Below are 14,586 nucleotides of genomic sequence, written 5' to 3' on the forward strand. Positions count from 1 at the left end.
CGGAGGAGGAGGAACAGACAACCTGGAGAGACAAACCCCTACATGGCATGTACCACCGTCAGATAGAGGAAGTGGCTGATATCAAGAAATCCTACCAGTGGCTGGATAATGCAGGACTGACAGACAGCACAGAGGCACTAATCATGGCAGCACAAGAACAGGCCATAAGCACAAGAGCCATAGAGGCCAGGATCTACCAGAGTAGATCAGACCCAAGATGCAGACTGTGCAAAGAAGCCCCTGAAACAGTCCAGCACATAGTAGCAGGGTGTAAGATGCTAGCTGGATCAGCGTACATGGAGAGGCACAACCAAGTGGCTGGGATAGTATACAGGAACATCTGCAACCAGTATGGAATAGAAATACCCAAGTCCCAATGGGCCATACCACAGAAGGTGGCTGAGAACAACAGGGCCAAGATTCTGTGGGACTTCAGCTTCCAGACTGACAAACAGATCCTGGCTAACCAACCGGACATAGTGGTGGTGGACAAAGAGCAGAAGAGGGTGGTGGTGATAGATGTGGCGATCCCAGCTGACGCCAACATCAGGAAGAAGGAACATGAGAAACTTGAGAAGTATCAAGGGTTGAAAGAGCAGCTGGAACGGATGTGGAAGGTCAAGGGTTGCGTGGTCCCCGTGGTAGTGGGGGCACTTGGGGCAGTAACCCCCAAACTGGGAGAGTGGCTCCAGCAAATCCCAGGAACAACATCTGAAGCCTCAGTCCAGAAGAGCGCAGTCCTAGGAACATCGAAGATACTGCGCAGAACCCTCAAACTCCCAGGCCTCTGGTAGAGGACCCGAGCTTGAGGATGACATGGATACCCCCCCCCCCCCGGGGGTGAGAAGGAGATTTTTTTTTTTTTTTATACACACACGCGTATATATATATATATATATATATATATATATATATATATATATATATATATATATATATATATATATGTATGTGTGTGTGTGTGTGTGTGTGTGCGCGCGCGCGTGTGTATGCGTATACACACACACAGGTGCTTGAAAGTTCGTGAACCCTTTAGAATTTTCTATACTTCTGCATAAATATGACCTAAAACAATCATATTGGATAATTTTCCTCAATAAATAAATGACCAAGTATAATATTTTTGTCTCATTTGTTTAACTGGGTTCTCTTTATCTACTTTTAGGACTCGTGTGAAAATCTGATGTTTTAGGTCATATTTATGCAGAAATATAGAAAATTCAAAAGGGTTCACAAACTTTCAAGCACCACTGTGTGTGTGTGTGTGTGTGTGTGTGTGTGTGTGTGTGTGTACACACAATATTTTATTTATATATATATATATATATATATATATATATATATATATATATATATATATACACACACACACACACACACACACACACTGGAGATCAAAATTAGAGAACAACTTATAAAAACTTGAATAATTTTGAAATAATACCATCTTCACTGCTCAACAGTTAAATGACATTTTATTGTGTCCATATCATGGTTCAACAACATTTTTTTCACAAAATGACTAAAGGCATTTCACAAAAAAAAATATTTTTCAGAAAACGCACTGATCAAAATTAGAGAACACACTGATCAAAATTAGAGAACACACTGATCAAAATTAGAGAACAACAATCTGGAACAAAAATCTGAAGGTTACAACAGTCAGCAATTAGTAAGAAGTGTACAAGCCTCTGCTGTGAATGACTTCAGCACATCTGCGGCCACAGGATAGCACTAGTCTCTCACACTGCTCTGGTGTGATTTTGGTCCATTCTTCTTCCAGCCTCCTCCACAGTTCGGTGATTGTAGAGGGTTTCTTGACCATAACTTTGTCACCAAGGATTTTCCAGAGGTTCTCTATTGGGTTGAGATCAGGACTCTGGGCAGGCCATGCCATTAATTCAATGTTTTCACCTTCAAGGAAATTCTTTACCCGTTTTGCTGTGTGACATGGAGCATTGTCCTGCATAAAGACTGCAGGCTGATTGGGTGATGAACGCAAGTAAGGAACCATGTGCTGTTGAAGAAGGTTCTGATACACATTTGCATTCACTCGGCCATGTAGCTGTACAAGAGGCCCAACTCCCGCAGCAGAAAACATGCCCCAAACCATGACACTTCCTCCTCCACCTTTCACTGACTTCTTTACACACTTTGGGTTTAGTCTTTCTCCAATGTGTCGCCGAACATAATGCTTCCCATCAGACCCAAATGAATTAAATTTGCTTTCATCACTGAAGTGAACCCTGGACCAGTTCTCCTCTGTCCACACAACATGCTCCTCAGCAAAGCTCAGTCTAGCTTTTTGATTTTTTTTGCTAATGAGAGGTTTGGTCACTGCAGTGTGGGCCTTCAGTCCAAATGCTCTTAAACGGCGAGCCACTGTATGGCGAGACAGATCCTTACCATGTTCAGCACTGAACTGGCGAGCAATTCCACCTGCAGTATGGAAACGATTGCCCATTGACATCCTTCGCAGTGACCTGTCCTCTCTTGCATTTGTCTTCCGTGGACGACCAGCCTTCTTGGGCGACTTGAATGAGTTTGTAGTTTTGTAAAGATTCAATATTCTTGAAATCACAGATTTGGAACGATCAACTTGTCTTGCTATGGCTGATAGGGTCATCCCTTTGGTTTTCATCTGGACAACCTGCTGCCGGAGGCTTTCAGTCACTTTAGAACGACCCACCATCTTGCAAAGTCAATGAAACTGGCAGTTAGAATGCCACTTAAATAGGGGTTGACTGATAATCAAGGAAATTAGCACCATGTGCTAGATTAGCACCATTAAGTGGGAGGCACCTGAAAGTGTTCTCTAATTTTGATCAGTGCATTTTTTGCAAAATGCACGTTTTTTGTTGAAATGCGTTATCCATTTTGTGAAAAAGTGTTGTTGTAGCATGGTATAGACACAACAAAATGTCCTTAAACTGTTGAGCAGTGAAGATGGTATTATTTCAAAATTATTCAAGTTTTTATAAGTTGTTCTCTAATTTTGATCTCCAGTGTAAAACAGCTATGTACTTTCTGAAGTGATGAATCTGACAGTATTGATGAAATTGATGCCCTGTCTAATCCCAGGTGAAAAGGTTATTTTTGTTTACGAATTGAAAGCACCTTAGCAATCAGATTCAAAACATAGAAAAAGGCAGAGTCCAAAAACAGGCAATGACTGATCAAGGCACAGATGGGATATCAGAGGTAATATAATACTCAAATTCCAAAAACACAAACAGGACCAAACCCAGAAAAGCAATACAAAATACAAGGTTTGGTTGTGTCAGACAAGGGTACAGAGCGTATACTTCATAATCTCTGTTACTGAGAGTCCTTCTTTGTATGTGCTGTCATTGCACTCTTATCAGGAACAGGTGCATGGTAATTAGTCCTATGGGCACTGTGCACATGCCAGCGTGTGTGGACGTGACCGATGTAACCAGACAACTGTCTGACATATCAAGTTTGATATTTGATCATAATTATATCGTAATGATCAAAACTGAAAGCACTGGTTTACTGCTGTCCACCAGGCACCAGCAGAGGCACACAATAATAAATATGGTGTTTCTGGCATAAATATGTATTTATAACTGTAATGCGTATTTCGTGATTGGTATCACTGTCACAAAAGACAATGCAGCAGTTTACTGACACAAAATACACTACACAATTTGATGGTTCATATACTATAATAGTAGTATTATTCTATTCAGGATGATTTGTGCCCTTGCAAATATTTTGCTTATCAAGAGCGCTGCTGTCGGGCAGTCCCTAAATATATATTTATTATATGCACTAAGCCACTGTGCTCCATTTTTCTAGTGCTCTAGAAATTTTGAAACTTGCACATGTACAAGCATTTAATAAGCTTTACAATGGTTATTCAATACCACAGCACTGAACAAACACATTTATTTGCCAATTAAACTGGTTTGGCTTACCTTAAGATCACACTGAACTGGTCCAAGAGAGAACCAAGCTCCAGTCCCCGAAGTATGCCACCATTGCCAACTACAACGCATCGACGGCAATCACGCCCTCCAGTATCCTCCGACAAGGAAATGGGTAGGAGATCCAGGACTTCTTTTAGCTTGTGTTGCAGATTCCAAAATCCAAAGGGTGGTGGATACTCAAACATATGTTCTGTTAAGTTGCTGTTTTTTTGTAAGAAGGGCTCAGCCACAGGCACGGAAGTATAATACATGCTCTCAATCTTCCTTCTTGTAAAAGATGGTCTGCATTCTTGGGACAACACACTTCTGACAAACGAATGAACACGCTAAAAAAAAAAAAATTAAAAAAATTAAAAACACACAACACACGTGCGCGCGCACACGAAAAATACAAGTTGCATATTTCCAGTAAAACAGTTGTCCACATAAATACACACACATTATATAATGTGTGTGTGTGTGTGTGTGTGTGTGTGTGTGTGTGTGTGTGTGTGTGTATAAATACACACCAAGAACATGTTGAAAATGGCTACTGGAAAAGGAGCATGGCACCAAAAGACACAGTTGATCTAGTGGTGATAGAGAAGTTCATTACTAGCTACTGGAGGGGATGGCAGAATGGGACCGGTGCCATCGTCAGACACCACTAGTAGTAGTGAAACTGGCTGGTGACCATTTGGCAGCATATCCCAGGGCAGATGAACCCCCATTTCTCCCCACACCAGGAAAACCAGGACCTTTCTCCCCACACAAGCTCACCCCTCCCTCTTCAGTCCAGTTACCATCTATTACATTGTTATGCAAAGGTTGAGTACAAGTCAGTTTGAGCAAAGCAGCACCTGACCAAAAAAAAAAAAAAGTCTGCATGCATGCTTGACAAGCACAATATGCAGAATGTGTAACATTCAAGAGAGACAGTATCAGATGGTGTAAAAATAAGCATGTTTTTATGCAAGAATAAAACTGAATAAAATTTGATCCAAATGTTGCTGTGACTACATTAATTTCATTCAGGACTGATGTACCTATCCATGTTCTGTGTTTGTGTGTTTAATGCGGTATGGATGATGGAAAATAAAAATTGGTTTAAAAAAAAGGCCAAGGTTCTTAAATTCAAGTATAGACTGTTGTCCAAATTGATGGTAATGAGAAATGGCTGTTAATTTGTATGGTCTCTACATAAATTTGAGGACCACAGATTGGCCTAGTGGTTAGCATGTCCGCCTCTCAACCAGGAGAATGTGAGATCTACTTGCCGTTGGGTCATACCAAAGAACATCATAAAGTGTACCTACTACCATTTGGCAAGGCACGCTGCAGTACTGATGTAAATTGAGGTATTTCACCTGACGTCACAGGGTCACGTGACGCCCCGGTGTCCGCCATTTTGAACGTCAAGCTACATACTAATGCTGCAGACAGAGAGGGAGAACCAGCTTGAAAAAAAACGTGTTACAGACACCTAGAATAGATTAATTTGTCAGTAAGCACTCTATAAATAACCATGGTGTTTGCTTGTTGTGCTGTGGGCTGCCACAACAGACAGGGACAGCGTGCAGGACGCTCCTTTTACCGGTTTCTAGTGATGGGAATTTCGGCTCTTTTGGCTCTTCTTACTATAAGGAGCCGGCTCTTTCGGCTCCCAAACGGCTCCTGAGATTTTATTTTTTATTTAATTGCTGCAATTAACTAGTTAATTAATTACATTATTATTTATATTTTATCAATAGGATGTTTTCCATTTTATTTTTTAGTTTTTGTAGCCATTGTAAAGCTTTGTAAAGTATAGCAGTGTAACAATGTTCTAGCTATAGAAATAAAACTTACCAATTAATAAATTATTTTCTCACAAACATAATGCAAAACTGTGTTATATTACCAATATAAAATACACAGCTGATTTTCCCCTCCTTAGGTGCCTCACAGATTCCTCTCCCCTGCGCTCGACAGCTTTAAGCATTACACCAATTTTCGTATTTTCGCAGCTGTGAATGACATCAACCCCCCCAACCAAAAAAAAGTAGGCGTACACCATGCTACTTTTTTTCCTTTGAATGGTAATAGACAACACAAAGACGCAATCGGACAGCAACTTTTTTTTGTGAAAGTCTCTCTCTCTGAGGCACCTAAGGACAAAAAAAAAACTAATTCGGCTCCCCAACTCGGCTCCCACCGAAGAGCCGGCTCCCGTCGTTCACTTCAAAGAGCCGGCTCTTTGAACCGGATCGTTCGCGACCGACACATCACTACCGGTTTCCTACTGACCCAGACAAGAGGGCCAAATGGATTGCAGCTGTGAAGAGACAGGATTGGGAGCCAACAGAGTACTCCAGACTTTGCAGTGATCATTTCATTTCAGGTTAGTTTATCAGTTAACGCAATTTTGATAAAATATATAGCAAAAAGTAAATGGGTCAGTGTTTGTTAACCCATCTGAGCAGTGAAACAAGGCAGTGTTAATTTGTCTAGGGTTGCATGTAGCAGACATCAGATATAAAACGCAATAACAAAGGCTAGAAAGAAAGGGACACAGAAATAAATAAACAGGGCTCCATACCAAGGCTGGGTACAGTGTTTGTGATAAAAGACAGATCCAATTTAACACGAATCACAGCTTACTTTCTTGTTAAAATGTGCAAAGGTCTCCACCATCTCATACCGCCTTGCACTGAAGGACTTAAGCGTGCCGTCCAAAATGGCTGCGTCACGTGACTTGGTCACGTGGGTGAAATACCTCAATAGGGAGGCAAACTCTCACGGTTACCTGAGGACCAGCCCCCCCACTGTAACCCTAGTTATGTAATAGGTGGGAGGCTGAAGGCCATAGAAATAGAAATCGGCACCACCTAACGTGCCTTAAGGGCATGGTTAGTACTTGGATGAGAGACTGCCTGAAAATACCAGGTGATCGCACAAGAAGGACTTTGATTGTTTTTAGCCTATTCTTATTTTCCCTCATTTACAGTTCAGTTTACACAGATTAAACTGACCTAGTTCACATTCAAAGTCCCAAAAATGAACTAGTCTAGTTCATGTTAATTTCTTCAGAATTTTTTAAACATGCCCCACTGAATCCAGCGTGAGAGTTCTGATCAACAATTAAAATATTAAATTTCACCTACCATTAGAATGTTCTTGGAGTCTACTTTATTGATATAAACAAATCAGGGTGGGTTTCCCAAAAGCCTCTTAAGGCTAAGAGTGTCTTTAGCTGCCTCTTAAGATCCATCGTTAATCTAACAGTTTTCCTGAACAATGTCATAGCCAAAGTAGTACTTTAGTCTGCACTTAACTCATGATGTACCTGGATCACTCTTTCACAGCAAAGAATGTCTCGCTCACAGCCGAACACAGAATGCGCATGTGCCTCCGAGGGACTCTCACAATCCATGGGTGGAAACTGGTGTTGAATATGCTGCTGGTGTTAAATTATTTTTCTTGTAGATTGCAAGTATGTTGAGTTAATTATCAAATAAACATATGAAAACATTATGAATATATTTCAATACGTTATGGAATTATATATGGATATCGTAAGGTCACATTGATATCGCCACATTTTAATCAAATTTAACTCCATTAGAACCCACACGGTGGCAACGCTACCATGCGAATGCTCTACATTCATACATGCTCCACTCCCCGTCCATGTAAGCACCCAGTGCATAGCTGCCCAAGTAGTCTCGTGTGGAGACCGTCACTGACCATGCTAGTCTGGTTTACCTCCTTCCTTGTACTGTGTTTCGCAGTAAAGTGTCATCTGTGTTAAGAGGCACTTGCACTCCATGCACGTAATACATGCTGGTCCCCCGCAATTTTTTTTTTTTTACGACGCAACACGGTGCATTGAAACCGTTGATGTAACGGTCATATACGAGTTAGATCTGGACAGTCATGTATTGTAATTGAATGGATGAAGCCGAAAATAAAGCAGACACTTGAACATCAACTGGCTGTTTTATTCTTATTACATAAATGTGTCATTAATATCATTGAAAATTATAATAAGTCTTCAATCAAAAACAATCTCAGCAACTTTTGGGGAAAAAAAAAAAAAAACACAAAAAAACAAACTCATTAATATTACCAAAAAAGAGCGACTTTCAGGGAAGTCTGCAAGTGCCAGGAAATGCACTAGAATGCATCTCCGAGCATGTAGAACCTGTGAGCTTTCAGGGGCCCAAGGTGGCCCCCAAAACCCTGGCCATTATGATTGGTGCCACTAGGCTGATATTTTGGTCCACTTAGAACCCTGGTAACCTTCTTACGAATGAGTTCAGGAAAAAAAAAAAAAAAAAAAAAGTACAGAGACAACATTGGTTGCTTAAGAACATCTTTAAACTCCCTCTTTAGTCCTAAAGTGCAACATTATTGGGAAACCCACCCCAGTAGTGTTACAACCAATGTATCAGAGTGCACATCATAACACTGGTCAAGACAAGGAACGCGTGAGAAACTTGAGATGGTTATGTAATAATTTTCCAAAGTGTGATCCCAAGACATTGTAATATATTGCATTTCATATCATAATATGAAAAGTTGAATTTTTGCTTATTATCTCTACTTCTGTTGAGTGAGCATTGTTCACTCTCACCGGTGAACTACTCACATTCACTAGTTGCAAACTGATTTGCTCAGTGAACCACAAATATGTGAACGTTCAATGAACAGCACTCATTTAGCGCATACATGCACAACACTGCTTATTTTTACACTGTCCGATACCATCTCTTGAACTTAACACTTTTCTTTTAAATCTATACAAATTAGCGTTCACTTTTCATTATCATAAATTTAAACTTCACACAGTCTCCAGTTGAATTTAATATTTTTCTGATTCTTATTTTCTGCCATTCACACTGTTTCCTTCACTAAAAACATGTCTTTGGAGTCATTTTTACTCATTTTTATTAGCCATTAAATCATAATTTTTGCACCATCTGATACTGCCTCTCTTGAATGTTACACATTCTGCACTAATGTATGCATCACGATTGTGTCAAGCACACAGTTTCTCCTCTTTCTCAAGTGCTGCTTTGCTCAAACTGACAAGTGCTCCACAATGGCATAACAGTGTAAAGTTTCACCAGTGAAAACTGCATTGGGGGGGGGGGGGGGGGGGGGTGAGCTTGTGTGGGGAGAAAGAAGGAGGGGCACACCCCTTTGGATTGAGATGAAAATTCTCACAGCCCTCCTGAATTAGTCTGAAACCATTGTTTACACCAATTCGTGAACCTTCTTTTTGGGTTATTCAGAGCCCCAGCGACATTCCAATGACTAGTACAGATTACTCCATCCATATACTGTGTATGCTGTTACCTAGCTGGATGACACTATTATTTATAGTAATGACTGGGAGCAACACATTCAGCACCTGAGGGCTGTCCTGAGCTCTGTTGGACTCATGACAAACCCAAAGAAGGGTGAAACTGGAAGAGTATATTGTATCTGGACTTACACTTGTAAGCCATGGGCAGGTGCATCCCCAAGTAGATAAGACAGCAGCAGTTGCAGCCTGCCAAGACCCAAGTCCAAAAGAAACCAAGAATTTTCTGGGGCTAGTCGACTGTTATTATAGACTTGTGCCTAATTATTCAAATGTCACCAGCACACTGACTGATCTCACTTAAAAACACGTTTTTAGTTAGCGGGACTGCAGCTTATCACCTCTCCCGCATGCTCCCGCATTGTGCACTCCCCCTCCTGCCCGCAATGAGCTTTCAAAATTTGTTCCGCGCCGCACTGCTTTGCGTCGGGTCCCGCGGGACTCCCGCAGGAGTGCAGGGCTCACCCTGCCTTTCGCCCGTAGTCAGCTGGGATAGGCTCCAGCTTGCCTGCGACCCTGTAGAACAGGATAAAGCGGCTAGAGATAACGAGATGAGTGGATGGTACAATAATTACAAACACTAACAGAATCAGCACATTCCAGTTGTAGCTGTAGTTATATAGTAACTATAATTACCCTTCTAAGAATAATTTCAATAAAATGGTTAATGTTCAGTTCCCTTTTCATTAATTCTCGATTCAAAGGCACAACTGAGTCGCACAGGTTGATAAGTGTGTAACAGACAATAACCATTTAATGCAAAATAGTCTTTCCTGCCTTAGTTGATTTATTTCCATTTCACATGTGTGCAGCTGATATAAAGTTCAGTTTGTTTGTGTAGAACTCTCTCGAACTGTAGGTTCATTTCTATACTCTGGTTCCACGGTGACATTTTGCACAGGACTGTGTTCCTTTGATAACAAACAAAGCTCCAGCATTATCATCATACTCTTTCAAAACTCTACAGTTTAATATACCCTAAATTATTAATTCCTCTGCTACTAGAACTTTTCTGAATGTCTGCATATATTGGTGTTATGGTTTTGTGGATTTATGATAATTATGCTGCTTCACCTATATAAAGAAAATAAAATCAACTGCATTCCGTCCGATCCAAAATAAAATAAAGCTCTAGGCAAGTGGAACTGTTTTTCGGGCAAGTACGTTTTGGGTGCTGTAAGGCTGGAAGATTTTTTTTCCAAGGACTGCATATCCCTTCGGGATCTTCTGGATCAGTCTTGGCAGAGTCCATGAAAATCGGCTGATCTTGGGCGGCACAGTGGTGTAGTGGTTAGCACTATCGCCTCACAGCAAGAACATTCTGGGTTTTAGCCCAGTGGCCGACGGGGGCCTTTCTGTGTGGAGTTTGCATGTTCTCCCAGTATCTGCGTGGGTTTCCTTCGGGTGCTCTGGTTTCCCCCACAGTTCAAAGACATGTGGTTAGGTTAACATGGGGCAGCCTTGGGCTGAAGTGCCCTTGAGCAAGGTATGCAATCCCCAACTGCTCCCCGGGTGCTGTAGTATGGCTTCCCACTGCTCTGGGTGTGCGCGCATGCATGTTCACTGCTTCAGATGGGTTAAATGCAGAGAATGCATTTGACTGTGCGCTTGAGTGTGCATGTGACAAAGGCTTATTATTATTATTGATTTTCCATCAATTTATGGTCTTTTGGATCAGCTAATGGTTTGAAAACAACATGGTCAATCAACATAACTATTGCTTTGTACAAGGGGAAAAAAAAAAAAAAAAAACGTGGTTTAGGGATATTAAATTCACTTTAAAAGATTGCTTCCAGGGTAAGTGGGGCACGAGGAGACAGGCTGAATGGCTGCACTCTTTTGGGCATGTCTGGAAACAATCAATTTTCTTCATCACCTCCTGTACCTGTCAAATTTGAGGGGCCACAATTCTGAGACATGGACTCAATTTTGGGTTGGTAATCAAACTAGTACCTAGCTTAGCGTGGACATTTTTAACAGGATTGAAACTAATTTACTTCTTTCTGAAAACTGTATTACATCTAGTCTCCCCCCCCCCACCCACCCCTTCAAGTTGGAGATCATTGTACTGTAGCTTCTTCTACTGCCGGTCACGAACAGCAATGACCAGTCCTTGCTCACTTATTTTTGTAATGTATTTCCTGGCCTCTGGTCATCAGATTAATCATGAAATGATTTGGCAGTGTGCTCAATCTTCCCCTTCTAATAATTGCATCCTACAACCAACCAGTGATTTAATGGCTAACTGGTAGGGGTGTAGCTCTGCAGCGTTACTTGCAGGATGATGATGATGGGGTGACTCAAGGTCTTTACAGCACATGGTTCCTTTCTCAAAACATGTTCCTTAAACACACAGCCTTTGAAGTAAAGATAACCGCTCTAGTTGGAACCAGTTTTACTCTTGACTTTTACCAATCTCCCCCCCCCCCATCTTCCTCCTGACATGTTAGCTGGAGATTATTTTGTTCTCTTTAGTACATAAAAGGATGACCTGTTTTTCTGCACATCACTTCCTGCATGATTGCATACGTACTTGGACCAAATATTTTAAGCAAATAAACTTAAGCAAAAGACTTTTCAAAATATTTTAAACCTCTATTTATCTAATTTTTGATATCAGGCTAAGTGTCACAAAGAAAGAAATGTTAAAATGTTACCTCTCGATGACTGGGATCAACAAGCCTCCTGACAGGTTTTGGATTAGTATTGAAGAAAGGCAGTTTTAGAATGCCAATGGAAATCAAGCCCATGACCATAAGTGGTACAATGAACCTCCTCCTGGAATAAATGAATAAATAAATAAATAAATTAAAAAAAAAGCAGCACATGAAGAGGGTCTATTACAATTTGATGAGCAGATTTATCAAGATTATGACTATTAAATTTGAAATCTTTATTGAATTTCAGTGCCTTGATTACGTGCTTAAGTGATTATTGATCACTTAAGCGCATACAGCATTTTTATAGTATGCATTCACACTCTTAAATGTATTTTCTACCATGAATATTTCCTTTGATTTACCATATGGCTTCACAATCTAATGACGAGATAGTTTATACTAGAGCGGCATGGTGGTGTAGTGGTTCGCACTGCCGCCTCACAGCAAGATGATCCTGGGTTCAAGTCCAGCAGCTGACGAGGGCCTTTCTGTATGGAGTTTGCATGTTCTCCCCGTGTCTGTGTGGGTTTCCCCCACAGTCCAAAGACATGCAGGTTAGGCTAATCGGTGGCTCTAAATTGACCGTAGGTGTGAATGTGAGTATGAATGGCTGTTTGTCTCTATGTGTTAGCACTGCGATGAGTCAGCTGGGATAGGCTCCAGCTTGCTTGCAACCCTGCACAGGATAAGCGGCTACAGATAATGGATGGATGGATAGTTTATACTATTACATAGGGTGGCATGGTTGTGCAGTGGTCATCACAGTTAACCCACAGCAAGAACGCTCTGGGTTCAAACCTCACAGAGGGAGGAGCGTGTGTGGAGTTTGCGTGTTCGCCCCGTGTCTGCATGGGTTTCCTCTGGATGCTCCGGTTTCCCCCACAGTTCAAAAACATACAGATTAGGTAAAATACACAGCCATTGGGGTTACACAAGCCTGGCTTGGGATCAGCACGAAGTGCATACTTTGTGCCAGTCCCAAGCTAGGATAGACTGAGGAAGGTTGCATCAGGAAAGGCATCTGGTGTAAAACCTATGCCAAATCAAATATGCGGAACAGGTCCGCTGTGTCAACCTCCAACAGGAGCGGAACTTATAGCAACATATTGAGAAATTAAACAAAAAATGCCTGTACTATATATACACGCACACAGTTAATGGTGTGTGTGTGTGTGTGTCTCTCGCACCACGGGACTTTTGTACCAGATGCTCTGTTTACAGAATGCATAGAAACAGCATTGAAAAGCATGCGATATTTTGCACCGTTTGCGCTTGCTGATCCAGTAACTATCAACGAATAATCACCTCAATAGCGCCCCTACGGGATACATTTACCACTTAACATCATCCACGACTGTGTTGGACTGAGGCTGGTTCTAGAGGCCTTGAGACAGGGACTCATTTTAAACGACTACCGTGTACAACCCCGATTCCAAAAAAGTTGGGACAAAGTACAAATTGCAAATAAAAACGGAATACAATAATTTACAAATCTCAAAAACTGATATTGTATTCACAATAGAACATAGACAACATATCAAATGTCGAAAGTGAGACATTTTGAAATTTCATGCCAAATATTGGCTCATTTGAAATTTCATGACAGCAACACATCTCAAAAAAGTTGGGACAGGGGCAATAAGAGGCTGGAAAAGTTAAAGGTACAAAAAAAGGAACAGCTGGATGACCAAATTGCAACTCATTAGGTCAACTGGCAATAGGTCATTAACATGACTGGATATAAAAAGAGCATCTTGGAGTGGCAGCGGCTCTCAGAAGTAAAGATGGGAAGAGGATCACCAATCCCCCTAATTCTGCGCCGACAAATAGTGGAGCAATATCAGAAAGGAGTTCGACAGTGTAAATTTGAAAAGAGTTTGAACATATCATCTACAGTGCATATCATCATCAAAAGATTCAGAGTATCTGGAAGAATCTGTGTGTGTAAGGGTCAAGGCCGGAAAACCATACTGGGTGCCCATGATCTTCAGGCCCTTAGACGGCACTGCATCACATACAGGCATGTTTCTGTATTGGAAATCACAAAATGGGCTCAGGAATATTTCCAGAGAACATTATCTGTGAACACAATTCACCGTGCATCTGCTGTTGCCAGCTAAAACTCTATAGTTCAAAGAAGAAGCCGTATCTAAACATGATCCAGAAGCGCAGACATCTTCTCTGGGCCAAGGCTCATTTAAAATGGACTGTGGCAAAGTGGAAAACTGTTCTGTGGTCAGACGAATCAAAATTTGAAGTTCTTTATGGAAATCAGGGATGTCGTGTCATTCGGACTAAAGAGGAGAAGGACAACCCAAGATGTTATCAGCGCTCAGTTCAGAAGCCTGCATCTCTGATGGTATGGGGTTGCATTAGTGCGTGTGGCATGGGCAGCTTACACATCTGGAAAGACACCATCAATGCTGAAAGGTATATCCAGGTTCTAGAGCAACATATGCTCCCATCCAGACGACGTCTCTTTCAAGGAAGACCTTGCATTTTCCAACATGACAATGCCAAACCACATACTGCATCAATTACAGCATCATGGCTGCGTAGAAGAAGGGTCCGGGTACTGAACTGGCCAGCCTGCAGTCCAGATCTCTCACCCATAGAAAACATTTGGCGCATCATAAAACGGAAGATA

At 41.4% G+C, this 14,586-nt stretch overlaps 1 protein-coding gene across 1 annotated transcript in view; it reads right to left on the reverse strand.

Annotated features, from left to right (window-relative positions):
• The window catches only part of st3gal5 (ST3 beta-galactoside alpha-2,3-sialyltransferase 5), a 123,547-nt gene that overhangs the window by 71,288 nt on the left and 37,673 nt on the right, over positions 1-14,586 (reverse strand). The window contains exons 3-4 of the mRNA XM_060927635.1: positions 11,937-12,057; positions 3,942-4,279 (exon numbers count right to left, since the gene is read on the reverse strand). Of these exons, the coding sequence (XP_060783618.1) occupies positions 3,942-4,279; positions 11,937-12,057 (459 nt within the window). The remainder of the gene's footprint in view (positions 1-3,941; positions 4,280-11,936; positions 12,058-14,586) is intronic.

This window comes from Neoarius graeffei, chromosome 8 (genome assembly GCF_027579695.1).
Source record: "Neoarius graeffei isolate fNeoGra1 chromosome 8, fNeoGra1.pri, whole genome shotgun sequence".
Classification (NCBI taxonomy): Eukaryota; Metazoa; Chordata; class Actinopteri; order Siluriformes; family Ariidae; genus Neoarius; species Neoarius graeffei.